We start from the raw sequence: 22,585 nt of genomic DNA on the forward strand, positions 1-22,585 counted from the left end.
CGAGGAGAATGGGCGTGTGTAAATTCGTAAGACACACACTTTAAGGATCTTGTTGGCATGCTTCTTATACTGATATGGGATGTATATCAAAATATCAAACGTTTTCAGACGTTGTATAGAACGCTCCACATGAATCCTTGCACTGGCAACGAGTTTGTTGTGGTTAACCTCCTGCACTGTGAACTGTCCATTGACAAGAAACGTTGGGATGTTCAGTGACACTCCCTCAGGCAAAATGTCACGAATAGTGAATCCCTTATCTGCCATCACCGTATCACCTGGTTCTAGCCGTTGGAGTACTCCGCAGTCAGCTGTTATCACCTTGTCCGAGGTACTTCCACCATATAGGTCACTGACGAAGGTAATAACTCCATTGGGAGCCACGCCAATCAGAGCTTTAAGTGTGGTGCGTCCTTTGTAATGACTGTACAGATGACTCTGGGTGTCCAGTCTTTCTGTGTTGGAGACAGCCACTTCAGTGCAGTCAAGCACAATCCGACAGTCAGGAAATGGCTGGAAGCAATCTGGCAGGGATGTTTGGTTCTTGACTCTGGAGGGGATGTTGTTTTCCATCATGCCGACATACAAAATGTCGTACAGTGCACTGCTGATGGTGGTGAAGATGTTTGTGATTGTGGCACGGCAGCAATTGAACCTTGTTGCAAGGTCTAGGATGCCACAATTCAGTCGGAGCTTCATCAAAGTCAGGAGTAGCTGATCGATAAGGGGCATAATTTGTACATTCCAATCAAAATGATACTGGAGATCAAATTTGGAGAGAAGGGCTTCCAAAAAGAGGACAGTGGCAACATCTGGCAAGCCAGTGTAGTAACTGACTTTGTCAGGGTGGGAGGAGATTTGACTGAATGAAAATGTTTGTTTTTGTTTCTCCAATTCTTGTTTCAGTTGGTCATTTTCTTTTCTCAGCATATCATTTTCAATTTCAAGCACCACAACACTTGAAGTACCAGGGGTCTGTGTAGCAACGTCAAGGTGGTTTAGGGCTGGTCCAGCTGTTCCTTCTTCCTCCACACTCACAGGGACCATTCCTTTTTTTTTGTTTGGTGGGGATATGATCGGGGAAAGCCTTTCCATCGCTCCATCAAACCGCGTTGGCCCAGCTGCTTTTCCATCAGGAAAATGCCACCCACAAACTCTGGAGTTGTAGTTCGGGGTGAACTTGTCACGCCTACAAAAATAATTAAAAAAAAAACGTCAATTAACATCTTATATCTCAGGCTCCCTCCAACTTGCAGAACCAACTTATATTATCAGATGTGTTGTTTAGCTAGGTCTACTAGAGTCAAAGTCAGTCTCACTTCAAAGTCTAGTGATTTTCTATGCAGCACAGACACTGGCTGTCTTCCTTAGCATACAGTACGCAACATGACTGGTAGCAGTTCAAGAACGATAACAATAACCTTAAAAGCACTTCAAAGTGCTGACAAAACAACTTGCAATAGCTAGTTGTAGCTGCTACCTAACTGGTAACGTTAGGCGAGCTAGTATCGCCTGTTATTGTTGTTGTTATTATTATTATTATTATTATAGTTCAAGAACGATAACAATAACATTGAAAGCACTTCGAAGTGCTGACAAAACAAACAAAGCTTGCAATAGCTAGTAGTAGCACTCCCTAATATTAGCTAGTAACATTAGGCTAGCTAGTAACCGTTAGCCTGTATTATTGTTATTATTGTTCATCATTTGAGATCCAACTTACCGTCTCAACTTCAGCTATCTCTTCCTCTCTTTTTCGTCGAGGGGAAATCGGTAATACGATATAGTTTTGTTGACATCGTTTCTGTTGTTACAACACGGGACACAGCACTGCACCATTTTACTGCCATTCAGGTTGACAGAACACCATAACCGTTAGAATATTAGCATTGGACACGGAAGTGGCTTTTTGGATATGATGACGTAGTGCCTAGCCATGCCCATTGGGGCCCTGTAATCAGTCCCACTTTTCCCACAGTCCGAGGCCCTTGGATCTTGTTTACAACTCCTTTACAAATAGAGTTTCTCTCAACATGGGCCTGCCTGCCTCAGATGCTTTTCAGTTGTGCTGCATTACTGTTCACTGCAAAGCGAGCAAGGATGAGCACAACTAACTTTGGAAATCAAAGACCCGCAACTCTAGCCATCATAATGCGAGGAATTCCTGCACATATTTTACAGCGCTGTCTGATAACGTTAATCTAATAATGGAGCGGCGTGAATGCGGGACCGGACGGACCAACTTCTGACTTGAACCGAACGTAACCCCATGCAGACGCACACAGCACCACTTTGGAGGTGCGCTCTCTCTCTCTCTCTCTCTCTCGCAACAGGACTCATCACCGCTGAAGTCAAATTATGCTAGGTGCTTCTACATCAACTGCTAACTGAAAGAAAAAGAAAACGAAAGTTTAGTGATCAGGAACTGTCAGGAATTTGTTCTCCATTTGAAGAATATAATCGATTACGGACGTGCACAGACAGCTACACACGGAGCGCATTGTAGGCCTAGTAGACAGGTCATCTGCTGGAAACATTAGGCCTAGTTTTTGGTCAAAGTTTTCTCCATGGATTCCTGGTCAGAACCCCTATTGGAACAGATTAAATGGGGGCATCTTGGGGCATGTTGAATTTTGTCCAAAAATCCAATATGGCCGCCGTATTCCAAAAAAGCATATTTTTACACGCTTTTTGCTATGCTATGGGGACATTTCAATGCATAGCAATTCTTCATTTCTGTCAAATACATAATTACAGAGGTTAACTGATGATTTTAAAACCCTAAGTATTTTTCTAACAATTTTAAATCATTAAAAAAATTATAATTTTGTCAGATATTTGTCAAATATCAGAAATCATAAAATTTCCTTCAAACATAAACCTCTTACAGATTAAATACAGTTCAAATAACATGGGTACCTTAACTTAAACAGATTAAAAAAAATAAATTAAAAAAACTCAATATAAATTCAATAACATGGCCCCAGCCTTGGCGCAACTGGCTGGGGCACCTGCACCGTACGCCGACGACCCGGGTTCGATTCCCGCCCCGTGGTCCTTTCTGGATCCCACCCCGACTCTCTCTCCCCACTCACTTCCTGTCACTCTTCACTATCCTGTTGCATTAAAGGCATAAAAAAGCCCCAAAAAATAAATAAATTCAATAATATCCCCAAAATGTAGGATTTTGGAGCTAAACTATCACAGGAAGGAGAGCACTGGGCTACTCATTCCACCGAGTTACCACTGAGGAAAAGAGTCTTGAATTTGATCTAGCGTATGGCTGGTCGACACAACAGATGCTCATCAGATGACCCCAGTGAGTGGTTGGGGATGTACAGCTGGATCATAGAATTGAGATAGCCGTAAGCAGATCCATTAAGTGTCCTATAGGCCAAGGTCTATTATAAGGAGTCAAGGTAGAGTAGGAGAGGAGTTACATGTGTCCTCTTTGGCTGATTGAAGACCCGGTGTGCTGCAGCATTCTGAATTATTTGCAACGATCTTACTACACAATCAGGCAGGCCAGCTAACAGTGAAATACAGTAGTCCAGTTTGGATATAACCATGGCCTGCACAAGAAGTCGTGTGGAATCTTGTATCAGATAAGGTCTGATCTTCCTAATGTTGTAAAGGACAAGCCAACACGATTTTGCAATTCAGGCTACATGCTCAAAGAAATTAAGTCGGTCATCAATTATGACGCCAAAGTTACGTGCCAATCTAGTTGGGGTCAGTGAAGAGTCAAGCTGGATGTTAATCTGTTGGGAATTAGCTGTTTTAGCTGGAAACACCAAAAGCTCAGTTTTTGAGAGATGAAGTTGAAGGTGTCGGCCTGTCATCCAGACTGAAATATCAGGCATGCAGAAATCTGATGGGAAACAGTCCTCAGGTGGTAAAGACAGGTAAAGCCGTCCACATAGCAGTGAGTCAAATCCATGGGAGTGAATGGTCTCACCCAAGGAAGTGGTGTAAATAGTGCCCTAATACTGATCCCTATGGCACACCTGTGGTGAGGTCATGATACTTTGATACAAGACACACTGAAAGAACGGCCTTTAAGGTAGGATTCAAACCAAGATCTTTCCCAGAAATTCCCTGTTCAGACAGTGTAGAAAGGAGAATGTCACGGTTTACAGTATCAAAGGCTGCAGGTAAGTCTAGTAGAATTAATACTGATGACTGAGCAGACTCCTGATTTGAGGTGCTGCTGTTTACGGGTTTGAGTCTGGGCGTGTGCAGGGCTGAACCACGCAGGTTAAACAGTAACAGTAAATGTAAATAGGTTACATTAGCTACTTTCAATGCTTCAGTCACAGACAGAGCAATTTCAGTAGAATGACCACTCTTGAATGACGAAGTGACAGCAAAATAATAACTTCATATAGCTCGACTTACCTCACGTTTTTGTAGCAAAGCATGTTTATAATCCAACGCTATTGTGTGTTTCTCTATGGCAAAGAATGTTCATAATCCGGTTTTGAGATCCTACCAAATTCCTGCATGGCATCCAATTCAAGGCTCCAAGAAACACCTTTTTTTGCCTTTACTTTGTTCATGGCAATGCAGTAAAAACTTGTAGAGAATCATGAGTGCAGGCACTATAGGCACACACACGTAAACTTGGGTCAAGTCAAGTCAGATCAGTTCGTGTCACAGATATGGAGCGCAGAAAGGTCTTTTTTTTTTTTTTTTTTTTGTGGGGCTTTTATGCCTTTAATTGACAGGATAGTGCAGAATGACAGGAAGTGAGTGGGAGAGAGAGTCGGGGTGGGATCCGGAAAGGACCACGGGGCGGGAATCCAACCCGGGTCGCCGGCTTACGGTGCAGGTGCCCCAGCCAGTTGCGCCACGGCTGGGGCCAGAAAGGTCATTTTTAATCACTAAATAAAAAAATGGCATTTATTTCTGTAAGGCGCACATCACATATGTCTGTAAATTGCTCAGACCAGAGAACCTTTTTTCAGTGATGTACCCCCTGTGAAATATTTTTTTCAGCCAAGTACCCCCTAACCAAAGCAAAGCATTTTTAGTTGATAAAAAAATACTTAAAACAGAGCACTGTGACATCCGTGTCTAACTTATTAAACTTTGGAACCACGACTCCATCCATAAACTTCAACCGCGACTCCATCGTTTGAGTTTTGACAGTGATTGACAGGTGATGGCGGGTGGCATGTGACAGGTTGGGTCGAACCATCCTGGTATGGGGGGGGGGGACTCTGGGTTTTTAGGATAATGAATTTGAATAGCCTACTGAAATATAATTTTAATAACTTATATTTTCCTGAAATATTTATTAAATAATTGTTTTTAAAGTTTTTTTGCATGGATTCTACTTTTTAAATCTATGTATATTTTAACCATAAGCTCTTTTTAGGGCATTTTCACTACCTTTATTCATAAGGATTTATTCTGGTCATTGTAAGTGCCACACACTTACTGTATATATTGTTTGTTTTTTTTTCAGCAGAGTCTAGGCTATCCACATCTGCCATCATTCCATGTATTAGTACTAGCATTGATTTTATTTATAGGAATTTAAAAATTCCTATATTTTGACATGCATCTCACCACAGCAAGCTCATAGCTCTACATGCATTTCATGTGTGTGTAGGGCAGATCTGGCAATATCATTGCCATGGTGGAGGGATTCTCTGGGGCTGAGCAATTTACAGACATATGTGGTGTGGGCCTTACAGAAATAAATGTCATTTTGGTGTCTGCACTCATGATTCTCTACAACTTTTTACTGCATTGCCATGAACAAAGTAAAGGCAAAAAAAGGTGTTTCTTTGCCGAACAAATTGGGATGCAATGTGAGCCTTGAATTGGATGCCATGCAGGAATTTGGTAGGATCTCAAAACCGGATTATGAACATTCTTTGCCATAGAGAAACACACAATAGCGTTGGATTATAAACATGCTTTGCTACAAAAACAGACAAAAACATGAGGTAAGTCGAGCTATATGAAGTTATTATTTTGCTGTATTTTACTTTAGATCATTATTTGCCAAGGTATGCTTATGCGTTTTGGAATGCCCTGGAAACTCCCAAAAATGCATACTGACAATAAAAGTATGCATTTCTGAGGTTTCTTGTAGACTGTTTGGATTGTATGTCAGGTTCTGATATAGAATGACTAAACAAAATGGAATAATTACACAGAAGTCTCCATTTTTGCATTTTCTTTGTTGGCTTCATGGGTGTGTATAAGATGGACTATATATCTGCACAACTAATATTGGATAAAACAACACAAATATTTAATTCCTATGGATTCCTGTGAATATTTCAAGACCAGGAATGTAGTGGTAAAATAAGAGGTGGGTAAACTATGAATTCTGTGATCATGGTAAGGTGGACTGCGCCATGTGGTATCAGATTTTTAGAAAAGGCATTTAGAACATGTTTGATGATGGTGGAGGTTATTGTACAATGTTTCTAACAATACAAATGGCATTAAGCGGTTCATAGTGTTGGTGAGTGTACATATTGTTATTGTGGATAATACAGTGTGATTTTTAAATGTTAACAGTTGTAATTGGTGAACAGGCCTAAACTCTTTTGAGAGGTGGATAAAGTCTAATAAGAGGTGGATAAACTGCGTTTACTTGCGTTTAGCCTCCACTACATCCCTGTTCAAGACCCAATGCTGCATACTTATTGCTAAGGATATAGGCTACACTGCAGCTAGAAGTTAGGGAAGCACCAAAGGAGAGGAGAGGAGGAGGGCATTTTTGACTAAACTTAATTGAGACATACTACTACGTGCTAACGTTAACGTTACTACCATCAAGCTGCAATGATTTGCCGCGAATGAATGCCGCCCAAATGAGTTGTTGATTGGCCCACATTGGTTGATTGTGGAAATCCCAAACTAGTCCTACTGTCCTGTAGGCTATTAACGTTTTTCATGTGACGTATTCTAGGTTCTACAGCTTTGTTTACATCCACCTGGTAGGCAAGGGACAAGTTGAACCCATTGAACATCGTTGTCTGCAGCTGCCTCTCAGTAGGCTACATCTCTGTATTTGGTTCATTGATCTGTATCGATAACGTTATGGGAGAACCTGCATGTAGCCTATGGTAGCCTAACTTTTTTCTCTGAAAATTGACACAAAATCAAACAATATTTGATCATTTAACTTGAACTGAACAGCGACAGGTTTTGGTAGGCAGTACAGTCAGAATCATGTAACATTAATGTCGTTAATGAATCCTGTAACATATTATAACATATAACAGCGATGACTCATTCGAAGACGATCTGCATGGATATATAACCACCCAAAAAAACTCTGTGAGTGATAAAGTTCATTAATTGTATGAAACTTTTTTACTAGTTCATTGCAGCATCGGCTATATTAGGCTGTTATGCTAGCTCAGCCTTTAAATATGCTGTTATTTTAGTCATGTGGACTTGATTAAACGGGTAAAGATAATTCATAAACTGCTTATTTCTTACATGACTGAAGCAGTAGCCTAGGTTCAACAGTGGTGTTTGAGGTTGCTGTGTGCAGCTCAAAAATCAGTTTATTTTGACATACGGGAGTTAGCCTAACTGAATTGTGGGCTATAGCACATAAGCCTATTCTGTTTTCATTTATTTTGTGATTATATAATCAAATGGCACTCATGATAACTTGAAATAGAAGGACAGAAGATAGGTGATTGATGTCCAAGCACGAATTTCACGAGACAAATTAGAACAAACTGTTCCGGTAAAAATAATCTTGCCATGTTTAAAATGCTGCACTTTTTCCCTTCATAGCCTATCTCTGGCAATTCATTTTTGGATGACTGTAGATAGTTGTATTTTAGCCTACGTCTAAATACGTGTAGACAGTAGGCTACACCATTAGGCCATCTTGAGAATAAAAGACTTCACAGCTGCTAAAGATCATCCTCCACAACCACGAGGATAGGTAGGCTAAACGGTCGTTCGTCGCCTTTTTGCTTCTTATTGTAAAACCAACTGTTAGGGCCTACGAGTGGTCGGCATCCCGGTCAATATTTGATATAAAATTTCAATTTTGAAGCTATTTGTAACTATGTGTAGCCTATGCAACCCGACTGTTGTAGGCTTGCCTACCACTCTCTGCAGTGCCTTGCCTACCATAGACTGTATATATAGAACTGGACAGTGTGGCTGCATTCTGCAGTGTTCTATCAAAGATTCTATAGTTAACTAAGATGAATCATAAGACGATTCACCAATGGAACGAAATGGCACTAGTTCCGGACTCCTAAATAGGCGTGTCAAAACATAAACTTTTCTCTGAATAAGCAATAATAAAATATACATATAATTTTGTATACTATTTTACAGACATTGTTTGTGTGTGATGCCAATGAAACACTCTTTCGGACACGGAATGAATAATTTCATTTTGCCCCGTTAACCCAGCTAGCTAGCTAGCTAACGTTAGCAGAGTAAACGGAAAGTGAATGGGAACGTTCGCTAGCTAGCTAGCAGCTAAGAACTTTGGTTAAACTTATATATTGTTGCAAACAAACCTGAAGTAACATATGTTCAGCAACTTTGTGGTAGTCTACTAGTTCTAGCAAAAAATATGTTAGGTTAGTTTATCAACCATCTCTGAGTTTAGAGCCTCTGAGAACAGGTGGCTGTGCACCAGAGCTTTGAGGAGACAGTGTCAGATCACGAACAAAGCTATTTTTGTCTTTATTTGTTTCGTTGGAAAATACAATTTCAATGTCGGAATGTTAGGGAGACATGTGGCTTCTAGAAAATGGGTTCAAAACTTACATCGCTGAATGTAGGGCTAAGGGATTGGTCATATTCCGTGAAAATGTTAATTTCTCCCATAGGAATACATAGACACTGGACCTCCCGCTAGACTCCTAAATGGGCGTGACAGCTTCGAACCCCACGTCACAACGTGCCAGAATTTACCCTCTTATGAATAGTCTCGCTTTATCAACCGTCTCTGGTTCTATGGAATTGAAGCCGCCGAGGCGATGCCATCTTGGAAAATTTGGAGCCAATTTGAAGTGCGGCTGCGCAGCAAAAGTTGAAGCATGCGCAGTGAAGAGGAGTCGCGGTCAGGCACGCCCACTCAGTTGCCCCCTTCTCCTTTCCACAACGCAGGTCGACTCGGCGCCGAAGGCTAGCTGGCTGGATGAATTTTGCAGCTGTGAGTTAGCTAAACAGTACAAACAACAATCGGTTTGTTTTTGTCTGGTAAGTGTTGCGTATCAACTGAAAAGTTTTTTTTTGTCTGTTGGTGTTCTTAAATATGTCTAAGAGAGCTTATTATGTTGATTTATAGACTGTGACAATTTAGTATGGTGAATACTAATGAGCTAACAACAGAAATACGGACAGCGAATTACATGCTAACGTTAGCAGCTACATTAACGTTACCGTTAACGGGAGGCTAAGTTAGTCGTTGACGTAAAGATTAGCACACAGCTCCCTTAACAGTCGATGCATGATATACTTGGTTTTATTAGTTGTTGCCGTTTTCAAATATCTCAATGTATGCCATCTCAACATGGAGTAACCATTGACTGTACATGGGGATTAATAACACTAGACAGTCAGTACAGTATATGATGTGATAAAGCAACGGTATGATGTGATAAAGCAACGCAAGTTAACGTAATATGAAGCATGGACCTCATCAACCTCATGTTAATGTAACTAATAGCCAGTTTGCCAGCGTTGCATTTTTTCTAACGTTAACGACAGACACCTCTGTTAGAGCTACTTCTGTGATGGTAGGTCGGTAGCATAGACTGTAAAAAATAGATCGGTAGGTCGGTAGTTGTAGACCGCATAAGTGAAGGATCGATAAATGAAACGCCTGCATTAAACACTATGCAAAGAACCAGTCACTTCCCAGGGATATCGGTGAACATTTGAGAAAGACCTCAGTTTGTCATCTAACGTCCATGATCAGTCATACTGATAACGTTATTTTTCAAGCTGACGCAAGTTAATAACATTCACACCGCATTTTTAAATGTGTAGTTAACATTAGGTAGGCTGTGAAGTTTATTGCACACATATTTAATTACTTGGTATTACTAGTGGTGTTGAGTGCCTGATTAGATGCTTTGTAATGTTGTAAAATTGTTGACTAACTTTATTGTAACTTTCCTTTTTGCAAGTAAGATATGGGTGATGGCTGAATGTACTGGAGGTGGCGGCAAGGTGGTCTCCATAGTCTACATCAGTCTGCAAGCAAGGGAATGCCTACGTGAAGTGGTTTGGCTGGGGTGGTCTGAGGTGGCATGTCCCCTGACATCCATCTCCCTGACATCCATCACCCACCGTCACTGGATCAACCTGAAGCCCCTTATACATGGGACATGGCACAGCACCACTACGTTCTGAAAACACAAGACTTTCGATAACTTGCGTGGCACCAAGAAAGGTCTGCCGCTGCTGTGAACTTTCTGTTAATGTGACATCATTCATACTTGAGGCTGTACACATCCCTTTGTTTCTATTTTCTTTATTGATGTCACCCAAACTTCAACTTTCTGTATGCCCCTGAACTCACACAAATTGTAAATTGCAATGCGCCATTTAACCAGTGGTGTAGTCTAGTTAGTTAGTTGTAGTAGTGGGTATACTGTGAGCAACCCCAAATGTTATTAAATACGTATCCTTGCCTATTTTAAATGGGTATACGGAGATGATGATGCTTTTTAAATGGGTTTACTGTGTAGTCCTGTGTAGACTATACCATACCAAGGTCATTTAACTGCCTTGGTATTTAAGTCAGAGGCCATTGCTTAGTATTTTAACTGTAGCCTACACAAAGATGTAGACGTTACAAGAATATTAATATCAGAATAATTATTGGTTGATACTAAATCAATATTGAATGTTTTTTTTTATTTCTTTTGTGTGTGATATCATTCAGAATGCTGCAACATGACTGGTCTTCAATCAGCCAAAGAGGACACATTGTAACTCCTCTCCTAGTTACTCTCCATTGGACTGCCCACTGCGGTCTTCTGATGAGCGTCTGTTGTGTCGACCAGTCTTAAACGCTAGGTCAAATTAAAGACTCTTTTCATCAGTGGTTCCATGTTGGAATGAGTTGCCCAGTGCTCTTCGTTCTTGTGATAGTTTTTGGTCTTTTAAGCACTTCTTATACATTATGGTTTGTATGCAGTAGTACTGTTTTATTTTCATTATAGGCTGTTGATTAATTTGACATTGTTTATTATTGATATTCTCCTTAATGTAGTCTTACCATGTTTTTGTTATTATATTATTGATTGAATGGGCATTATTATTTAGTATTGCTTTCCCCCCTCATTTTCATTGTTTATTTCATTAGGCTATTGATTGACCCCCTTTTTTAAGTATTATATTGTTTTGTATTTGTTAAGGGTAACCTAACCATCATCATCATAATGTGGTATTTTCTTATGCACTTGAAACAAAGAATAAAAATGTTTCTTTAAACGTAGTACCACTTTAAACACATCACACACTGAACAGCAAATTAGCTTCCTGATTATGTGTAAAATGTGCTGACATGAAGGCTGCAGTATTACATTTTTGATTTATAATGGAGCACCCTCTCTGGTGAAAGACTAGCAAGCCTGTGATAGAGGCATACGATTACAGACATATTGAGAGAGCCTATCAATCAGTTGTCACAGTTTTCAATTTAGACGTATTATTTTGAAATGATGTACGTCTACGGGAGGATTTACACATCACTGGCAAGACCTGATCAAATCATACCAATGCAAAATGCTTCTCCAGCAGTGCAATCGCAGGTAACAACGATGCCTTAACACATTTTCAGATACCGCTGTTCTAAGCATGCTAAGCAAATTGGCCATTTGTAACTTTGAATCCCTCCTCACGTTAAGCTATGGTCCAATAATGTGTTCACTAAAACACAAGTAACGTTATTTGTCGGGCTGATTCATAAATAGGCATACCAAGGTTGTCGACCTAGCAGGCTAGGTGGCGTTTATTGCCATTTGCAAAACTAAGCAAGAGTTAACGTTAATGAAACTTAACATTGCCTTCTCCAGTGACAAAGTGTATTCAAATGAAGTTGCAACGATGATGGCGGCAATCACTGGTTACGTTAAACAATTTGAAACAAGTAGGTCTGTAAATGATGGTGACTATGGCTAACGTCACTTGGGATCAATATAGCAGAGCCCTTTTACTTTACCTATCAACTGGCTAATGCTAGCATGATGTAGCATGCTATGAGCTAATATACTTAGCATCAACTTAGTTCTTTCTATGAAAGAACAGCACATATCTTTTTTCACAAAGAATCTGTCACAACTAACAACTTACAAACAACTACACAATGTATGACTATCAATTTTGTATTTAGTCAGACTGTGATAAGATATAGCCTAATGATAATAACCGCAACACTTATTTAGGTTAGATTATGTGTCGAAATCAGGTGTCGTTAAAATAAGTGAGCGATGACGTGGTAGTGTCTGCAGCCTAGACGGTAAAACATAATGGACAAAGCGTTGTGTCTGCAGCCAGCCAGCTGTCAATCATAGGTGTAAACACACCCTTTTTAGATTTGTTAATATAACATTAAAAAAAATAATTTCAGCGAGAAAAGAAAAATTGTGTGTATTGAAGCATCTTGAAAACAATTTTTTCGAATAAAAAGTTGTTGATACAAAAATAGTTTTAGGTGAGAAAAGTGACACGGAAAGTTGGCTACTTGGCCATTGAAATACATGGGGATGGGCGGAGTTTCACATTGTACTGCAGCCAGCCACCAGGGGGCTCTGGACTAACGCTCGCATCACTCTTAACAGACGGCACACTGTCCAGTTCTATATATACAGTCTATGTTGCCTACCATTCTTGCCTACCACTCTAGTTGTAAACAAACGGTCACATGACATTATGACGTAGGTGCAAAACCTTAATAGACCGGTTTCACCCTCCCTGACAACCGTCGTCACGGCGAACTCGGAGGACAAGCAACCGCTCTGAACCCATTGCCTGTTCTGAACTTCCGACTGAATGTAACATTGTTACTGTACGGCAAAATGGTTAATTTTTGTGCTGTATATGGTTGTTCGAACCGTTCAACCCGTGATAAACGGAACTATTACCGTTTGCCTTAAATCCCGGCTGAACGTTATCATCAGGCAAGACGGGAGATGTATAGAAAACGTCGGGAAACATGGTTGAGAAAAATAAGGAGAGAAGATCTCTTAAGAGAGGACTCCACTAAAAGCCTTGACCACTTACGAGTCTTTAGTGACCATTCAGGTAATAGGCTATGTTAGGCTAAGAAACACGATGCATTGTATGCTTATTAACGGTAAATAAATATAAACAAAAGACGTCTATGAAATGTTGGATTATTGAATGGGGGTAAAACTCATAGATATCATGTTTTGGTTAGCAAGCACCTCGTATGACGACTTGCCAGCACTAACTGATAGGCTACTCAGAGCAAAAGAGTTAAGCAATGTTTAGCCTCACTTCTCACTTATTCTCTATTATCTGTTACCAGCCCAAGTTTGACATAATATGAGTAGCATGACTTAAACTATATCACTTTTATGTATGGGTATTAAGTAGCACTAGCTAGAAGGCTAACGTTAGCGGATAGCTACTAGCTATTGAGAGATCACATACAAACTAACCCTAGCATTAGACTTCTAGAAAAAGAAACATATTAATGTATCACAAAACATAGTATCATTGTGTTACATTGAGACATACCTGAGATTCAGAGGAGCGACATACACTAGCAATTATAGGGAGATCGAGCATCACTTGTCAACTGGGGAGTAGTCAACTTTCACACAGCTATAATTTCTTTTACCACAAGGGGGTGGCATTATACTGCACATACTAGGCCTAACAATTAGCTTTTTAATCATGTTTTGAATATCTTGTATGATTGCCTCAAACCCTTAATTATCTGGCCTGAAAGAGAAGAACTGAAAAAAACAATGCCTATGGACTTTAGGAAGCATTCCCCAAATTGTATCGTAATCATTGACTGTTTTAAAATTTTCTTGGAGCCACCCACCAATCCACTGGCTAGAGTCCAAACATACTCGTCATATAAACACCACAGTAAAGTATTTGATTGGAATAACTCCACAGGGCACAGTAAGCTTCATCTCAGATGGATGGGGTGGCCGGGTTTCAGACAAGCATCTGACTGAGCAGAGTGGGTTGCTAGAAAACCTTTTGCCAGGTGATCTGATTCTGGCAGTCTGAGGTTTTGACATCCGCGAGTCAGTAGGGTTATACTGTGCCACAGTTAAAATGCCAGCATTCACAAAAGGCAAGGCACAGTTGACTGGGATTGAGGTGGAGCAAACCAGAAGGATAGCCAACTTAAGAATTCATGTGGAGAGAGTCATCGGAAACATCAGGAAGAAGTTCTCCATAATGAGTTCAACCATTCCAATTGATTTCACCAGGGTGCGCAGTTCAAATTTGCCAACACTCGATAAAATTGTGACTGTGTGCTGCGCTTTAACAAATATGTGCAACTCTGTTGTCCCATTTGAATGACTCACAACTTTGTTACAGTGCAAGAATGAATTTAATTTAATTCTATGAAAATGTATTGTTTTTATTGTTTCATATTTCAATTTCACAATCCACTCTCCGTTTTTTTGTTTCTGTTGAAGGTCGGGGATTAACAGTTGGCTTTGGTGCTCTTGAATAAAATTTAGCTGCCAACTCTGGAAGTAGTGCTTCTTCAAAAAATTATATGGCCTTTGGTAGCTTATCCGTCATGAAAGGTTCATCTGGATAAATTCTCTCAACGAACATGAAGTTGGCGGCCCAAACCACAAAGTCACAATATTTATGCTCTGTGACTAGGAGTTGAGCTTGGACCTGTAAATAATTTCCAGTATTCAATTGAATAACATACACTGTTTGTATACATTTAGGGGCCAGATTCAACAACGGTAAAGGTTCTCCTCATGTAGATCTCTAAACATTTGTTGGATTCTGATTGGCTGTCAACTTTTTTTTTTTTTTAGCATTCTTAACCTTTTTGAGGAGTGAATTATTTTCCTGGTTCCTTCTAGAATTCTACGCAAACGATCTATAGTTCCAGTGTTCTTTATACAGTCTATGGGGAAAATCTCTGAGGGTAATTGTCGCATCATAATGCGGAATTCTCGGTTCGCAAAACATTCTAATCACATAATTTGTGACCGTCCTCAACAGGTTAAAATCGTTCTGAAAGTTGTTATCGTTATAGTAGCCTATGCGGTGTGGCGGCTATGCGTTGAACTAGAACAATATTAAAGAAACTGAAGAAATAGGGCTGTTGTTTTGGCCATTAATGTTATGCTATATCGTTCCAGGTGTGTTCTAGGCCACGGCCCTTTAAAGGTGTATGTCCAGGTGTTGCCAGGCTTTGTTAACGATCATGATTTACAAACCTGAATTGGGCGTAACGTTAACTGTAACTTAATAGAATTCTAGAAATAATGATAGACACAGTAGCCTAGGCAAGACATCGGTGGGGTTTCCCGATACTGCATTTTCAAGACTTACTTTTCTTTCTTTTCCGGACATGTCCATTTCTCTCTTCAAAGACGGAATAGACACCTCTACCATCGGATAAAAGTATTCCCATTCCCACATGGCAAAAAATCGAACTCAAACTAGATTCTAACTTTCGTTACGCGTAGCCTAGCGTTAGTTTATGTCTGACGGCCAACTTTATGTTGCGTCGGTCTGTGAGGACCTTTCCAAATCAAATCTCAGCATTTCCTCGTAAAGTCTAACCCTTCCCATCACGCCGACACCACAAGGTTCGTGTCAGGCTCCTCCCCGACAGTACGAATGGGATTCATTCATTTTGATCCAAAAAATAGGGTTTAGGCTATCGAAGGGTCGATTTCAAGCATGTGATAAAACATATGGATACGGTCAAATATAGCCAATATTTTTTTAGCCTTTGCACTTGGTGTATTTATTTTGGATGACATAACATGGATATCTTGGGATTTCTTTGGACATTTTGAGTTATCTACATTGAGTTTTTATATATAGTTATCTACATTAAGTTTATATATATATATATGTGAGTTGTGACTATTTCTCTTTTATATTGCTGATTTCTGTGTCTTCAGATTAAAACAATCAAAAACACCTTCAGGGAAAAAAAACGACTTAAGGAAAGATGTCAAAAAAACAAGACAATAAATCTAATAATCGCACTTAGTGTTAGGTGCCACCTAATATGGCCTAATAGTCCTAGGAAAGCATCTGTCATTTTACATTGCAGTCATTTAAATGTAAGTAGTATTTATTATAGCTGTGTGTCATAATACAGTAGTGAAATATGGTACTGTTGTGTATAGGGGAAAAGGTAGAGGAATTACTATGATCAAAATACATTTTCGACCCTTTAGCAAGCTAAACATTTTATGACCATATATTTTGTCATACATTTTACATTACATGTTATAAATGTAAATATATTTCACACTTAACATCATATATTTTTGTTATATTTCAGAATATATTTCAAAATGATAAATATAAGTGAACAATGCAAATATATTTCAATGTATTTGGAATATATGCCACATATATTTTTGACACTTTAAAATATATTTCAATATTTTTTTTTCGTATGGGGCTTCATCTCTGACTGCAGACAGAGGGGTCAGAGTGGGCCACCACACATCCACGGCCCAAGCCTCAGTAGGCTACCGGTATTCGGGGGCAGCCGTGGCCTACTGGTTAGCACTTCGGACCTGTAACCGGTTCGAACACCGACCAGTAGGCACGGCTGAAGTGCCCTTGAGCAAGGCACCTAACCCCTCACTGCTCCACCAAATTTCCCTCACAGGATCAAAAGAGTATATGTACTTATACTACTTATTCCCCAGGGATGGGAGTACACAGGCACACCTACAAACACATGCACGCACACACACAAACACGTACACGCACACATTTCAAGAATGTCTCACAATTATGAACAAGCAAGATGGGGGTGGGGTTGTATAAAATGTATTTTACATGTGAAATCTATGAACTAATCATGTTTTGATACTTGTTGTCTAGCAGATACCAGTGAGAATTGAGTGTGCATAATGCAATTCAGTGAGACAGTTAGAATCATATATGCCTTTCACCTTTTGTTTTTAGCCAGCAGCCAGACCAGCAGATACCCTGACTTTGTTGAATTACTGAAGCTAAGCAGGCTTAGTTAATACTTGGATAAGAAACCTCCTTGGAAGAGTATAGGTTCCTGCTGGAAGTGGTGTTGGTGGTTGGCCAGTAGGTGGCACTCTTTCCTGTGGCCAAAAGCCACCAAACAAATATCAATCCCAATGTCCTATTGCAGTGACAGGGACACTGTACTGCAGGAGATGTTTTCCTTTGCATGAATGTTAAATTGAGGTCCTGACTCACCATTGTTGTTAAAGATCCCATGGCACTTATCGCAAAGAGTTGGTGGTTCCCTGATTTGCTTTATTTATGTACACATACATAAAGACACACACACACATGCACACACACACACATAAAAACACACACACACAAAGACACGTAATCACACACACACTACACATGCACACACACGACACGCACAAACACGCACATGCACACAAACACCCTCACACACATGCACCCACACACACAAAGACACGTAATCACACACACACTACACATGCACACACACACACACGACACGCACAAACACGCACATGCACACAAACACACATACACCCTCACACACATGCACCCACACATACAAACACACCTACATACAAAAAACACACACACACAAAACACATATACACAAAAACAACCACACACTCTGCACACACTCAATTACAAACACACAAAAAAGGAACAAAGTAGGAAATTAACACAATTTGACAAGCGTGACTTATTTTTGTGGAAAAAAATTGCTGGACTGGGCGGCGGTCGTATTTTGTACCGCTCTGCGGTACATCTAGTTCTTATATTCTATAGTTTATATTTATTCTTATAAGTAACACTAGCACTTTCGTTGTACCTGTGATAATGACAATAAAGACCTTTTCTATTCTATTCAACTCATGCTGCTGATTCTAACTTGTTCCTTACATAGACAGAAGGCTAAATAGTGATATGTAGGCCTTGTCCCATTTACAGGCATTGGTACCTAATCCAAATTTCATAATCCTGATTTTAAAAAAATCTAGATCAGGTTGATCCAATCCCACATTCCTTCCAAAAAATCATCATAAAAGTCAGATGAATTACCTGATCCTGGATAGTAAAACATGAGATTTTTGAACAACTGGGCCCTGGTACTCCCAGCTAATCCAGCTCTTCCCCAACATATCAACATCCATCTTGATTCATCTTCATTGACCCCCAGCCACTGCACATAATTTGGACGCCATGATTGATGATCGACTATGGGTGCATCCCAAGCTCTATTTGCATGCGGCTTGTCTCCTCGGTCCTCGAGCTTGTGCCCCGGAAATCATTCACAGCTCGACGTCATCAGGGATGTCTCATTTGTCTAATAGCAACCAAAGGAGGGGAGAACGGGGAGAGGTCCAAGCTGCCAAGGTGAACAATTCCCTCCCACGTCAGTCGACTTTCAGTTTCAAACAAGTTTGTAGCGATTATTTGCAACAATTTGCTTTATTCACCCGGCGGCCAGAACGAGGCTACATTGTACACTTGCCTTCACACAGTCCAGCAAATGGTGGTAAAGCACTCCATTTGCAAACTGCAAAAAAAAAAAAACTCACTGAAAAAGAAGGTGGTTACTCTGCCCATAGATATTAGAAAGCTAGATACCGCATTGGGCTCCAGAACGTTCATAAATAGCGCCGCCATATTTGTGGGGGCAACGATCACTGGAGGCCAATGGAGAAACAGGTGTCCCTGATTGGAAATCAGACAGGTGTCTCTGATTGCCGGCAAGTTTTGCCCATAGAACTACTGAATTAGTATATTTTATTTGTTTTGAAAAGTGCTATATAAATAAAGATTATTATATATTATTATTATAGACAGTAAGGTGTTTGCCCCCAGCAATATGACGGCTGTGTTCATGTATGCCACCTAATAGAACTCGACGGACAATGCACTATCTAGCTTTCTAATATCTATGACTCTGGCAGGCCAGCGAACCCTTCTTCTTTTTCTGTGAGCTTTTGTTTTGGCAGGTTGCAAACAGAGTGCATTACTACCATCTGGTGGACTGAGGTATGATGGCAAGTGTGGCCTCGTTCTGGCTTACAATGGTCGCCAGGTAAATAAGGCAAATTAATGAGTAGATAGACCCAGTAAAGACCTTTATATAAGCTCGAATTATCATGAACTACCATGCAAAAAAAGTTGTTGCCTGTTTTGTTCACGTATTGTATTTAAGTATGAATTCAAACATTACCTCATTATCAGGGTCAACAAGTGGGAATGCTCCATGTTCATATGATATTTTTAGGCTGTGGTTTAAGTACAATTTGTGTGTAAAATGGTCTGTTTATTCTAGCCGAAGAGGTGATGCGCTGCATCATCAGTATTTGACGTCTCTAAAAAGTGATGCGTGAGTGAGCATGACATCTCATTTCTCATATCTGCCTCTCCATTCCTCCATCCTCCTATTGTTCCTTCATCATTTCCTTCACAAAATTAATTAGGAGAGGCTAGAACAGAAGGAAGGAAGGAAGGAGGGAGGGAGGATGGACAATTAGAGAAATGATCTGCACACTATTTCTCTGAGCATGTGGAATCAGTCATGTCATGTAAATTTACACTGTTTGATATTCGGAAAATCAGACCTTACCCTCATGCAGTACAATTCCGGTTCTTACCTACTTGTCTTTAATCAGCCGAAATGACACATGTGACAATTACTCTTCATTAGCTTCTTATACTTATTTTTCTTTAGTTTCATGGTTTATACATGTTTATGTTTCCTGATATTATGAAGATTTGATATTATTATTATTATTATTAGTAGTAGTAGTATCATCATCGTTATTACAGTGCATGAAAATGCACTATTCTGTTATCCGAATTCGTCGCCTTCTTCTTTTTATTATTATTCTTCTAACCAAAATTTTTGCGTCCAATTCAGCTTCAACCGTTTAACGTAGAAACTTCGTTCAAAATTAACGTAACGTAGGTCTTGAAAAAAGGACACTTAGGCAATGTATTTTTCATTTTTGTAAACATAATACTTTTTGAGAAATTACCAAAACCAAGCTTTTTTTCCCTATCAACATCCATTAAACAATCTGCCTATCAACATCCATTACACTATATACATTACACTTTTAAACTATCTAATCTGTCTCAGGCTTTATGCATACAATCTGGCTCTCTTAAGACTACAGATCCTTTTCAACTGTTTCCTCTGCCCACAACTGTTTCAAAATAAAAGTCTTCACTACTATAATTCACTATTAAATAATTTAACTATTTAAACTATCCAACTATTTAACTGTTCAGCCATTCCAACTGTCAGTTATCATCAACTATGCCTCTAGCCAACTATATTAAACTAGCCTGGCTAGCGCCACCACTTCTCAATGAGACGTGGTCTGGGAACCAAACGTTCATTTTCTCGTATTTGAAAAAAAATGCCCAGATCCGTTTATTGGGTGCCACGGATGTCTATCAAATGTGTCTGTGCATAGCTCATCATCGTCTTGCTTTCCCCCCTGTTATGTGATTGGTTCCCTCTCAGGCGAAAATTTGCTCCATGGTCTCCAGGCTGCCTTAGCAGCGTGAATCAAATCGCACGCAAGGCAGCATGGGAACACCCAGGCTAATATTAAACCACCACCTACCTAGCAACCAACATAGCAACCATTGAAATAAAGCATCTATGTCAGTTTCCATAGCAGCCAACATGATTACCCTAGCAACCATCATATAAACAGCTTTATTTAGCATTGCAACAACCATGTCAATCTAAGCAAAACCATTGTAACTATCTCTACGTTATCTGTTTTAACCATAGACTGTATACATGGATTTCTATGGAACGTCATGAAAACATGCGTGCGCAACCAAGGGGCAGAAAGCACCATAAAACAGCATAGAGCAATGCAAAAGAATAAAATTAGTGTTTGTGCTGAAAACTGCACCAATTCGAAATCACGATGGTTAGAGAATGTTAAATATGTTCAATATCCCTAACGGAATGCATGTCTTCGCCAAAAATGACAAAATACGATGTTATATTAATCATTCAAATGAACGTCAAACTTTGAAATATAGTCTGAAATGAGATGTTATTATCATTGAGACAACAGGGGTATACAAAAAAATCCGATTGTAGCTTACAGCAGCCGACTATTTAGGTTAAGTTTATAACGTTGTAGACGGCCAACAAGCGTATTCTGCCTCATGGCTGCGCGCGCATCTAGTTTTGTTGGTAAACGGGAAACCCGTGTATAGAACTGGACAGTGTGCCGTCTGTTAAGAGTGATGCGAGCGCTAGTCCAGAGCCCCCTGGTGGCTGGTTGCAGTACAAAGCGTAACTCCGCCCATCTCCATGTATTTCAATGGGCAAGTAGCCAACTTTCCGTGTCACTTTTCTCACCTAAAACTATTTTTGCATCTACAACTTTTTATTCGAAAAAATTGTTTTCAAGATGCTTCAATACACACTATTTTTCTTTTCTCGCTGAAATAATTTTTTTAAATGTTATTTTAACAAATCTAAAAAGGGCGTGTTTACACCTATGATTGACAGCTGGCTGGCAGCAGACTCAACGCTTTGTCGCTACCTTATTTTAACGACACCTGATATCGACACGTAATCTAACCTAAATAAGTGTTGCTGTTATTATCATTAGGCTATATCTTATCACAGTCTGATTAAATACATATTGATAGTCATACATTGTGTGATTGTTTGTAAGAGACATCGTTGTTAGTTGTGACAGATTCTTAGTGAAAACATGTGCTGTTCTTTCGTAGATGCTAAGTATATTAGCTTATAGCATGCTAAATCATGCTAGCATTAGCCAGTTGATAGGTAAAGTAAAAGGGCTCTGCTATATTGATCCGAAGTAACGTTAGCCATAGTCACAATCATTTACAGTCCTACTTGTTTCAAATGGTTTAATGTAACCAGTGATTGCCGCCACCACCGTTGCAACTTCATTTGAATACACTTAAGTCACTGGGAGAAGGCGATGTTAAGTTTCATTAACGTTAACTCTTGCTTAGTTTTGCACAAATGGCAATAAACGTCACCTAGCCTGCTAGGTCGACAACCTCGGTATGACCATTTATTAATAAGCCAGACAAATAACGTTACTTGTTTTTTAGTGAACACATATTGGACCATAGCTTAACGTGAGGAGGGATTCAAAGTTACAAATGGACAATTTGCTTAGTATGCTCATAACAGCGGCATCTGAAAATGCTGAGTTAAGGTATCGTTGTTACCTGCGATTGCACTGCTGGAGAAACATTTTGCATTGGTATGATTTGATCAGGTCTTGCCAGTGATGTGTAAATCCTCCCGTAGACGTACCCCATTTCAATACGTCTAAATGGAAAACTGTGACAACTCATCATAGGCTCTCTCAATATGTCTGTAATCGTATGACTCTACCACAGG

General features: G+C 39.8%; 1 protein-coding gene and 1 long non-coding RNA gene across 4 annotated transcripts in view; one reads left to right on the forward strand and one right to left on the reverse strand.

The window, feature by feature from the left end:
* snx22 (sorting nexin 22) overlaps positions 1-15,799 on the reverse strand; it is a 32,053-nt gene extending 16,254 nt beyond the window's left edge. Inside the window, exon 1 of one of the 3 annotated variants that reach the window (XM_048257924.1) lies at positions 15,535-15,796. In XM_048257924.1, coding sequence (XP_048113881.1) covers positions 15,535-15,624 — 90 coding nt within the window. In that variant the 5' untranslated portion in view covers positions 15,625-15,796. Of the gene's footprint in view, positions 1-15,534 lie in introns of all 3 variants that reach the window. The other 2 variants (XM_048257923.1, XM_048257925.1) reach the window with 2 other exon arrangements.
* LOC125303937 lies at positions 12,959-14,697 on the forward strand. Its single transcript, XR_007195141.1, has 3 exons — positions 12,959-13,266; positions 14,326-14,439; positions 14,652-14,697. It is a non-coding gene; the product is annotated as an uncharacterized LOC125303937 (long non-coding RNA).
* Positions 15,800-22,585: the final 6,786 nt, after the last annotated feature.

Source organism: Alosa alosa, chromosome 11, assembly GCF_017589495.1.
Source record: "Alosa alosa isolate M-15738 ecotype Scorff River chromosome 11, AALO_Geno_1.1, whole genome shotgun sequence".
Taxonomy (NCBI): Eukaryota; Metazoa; Chordata; class Actinopteri; order Clupeiformes; family Clupeidae; genus Alosa; species Alosa alosa.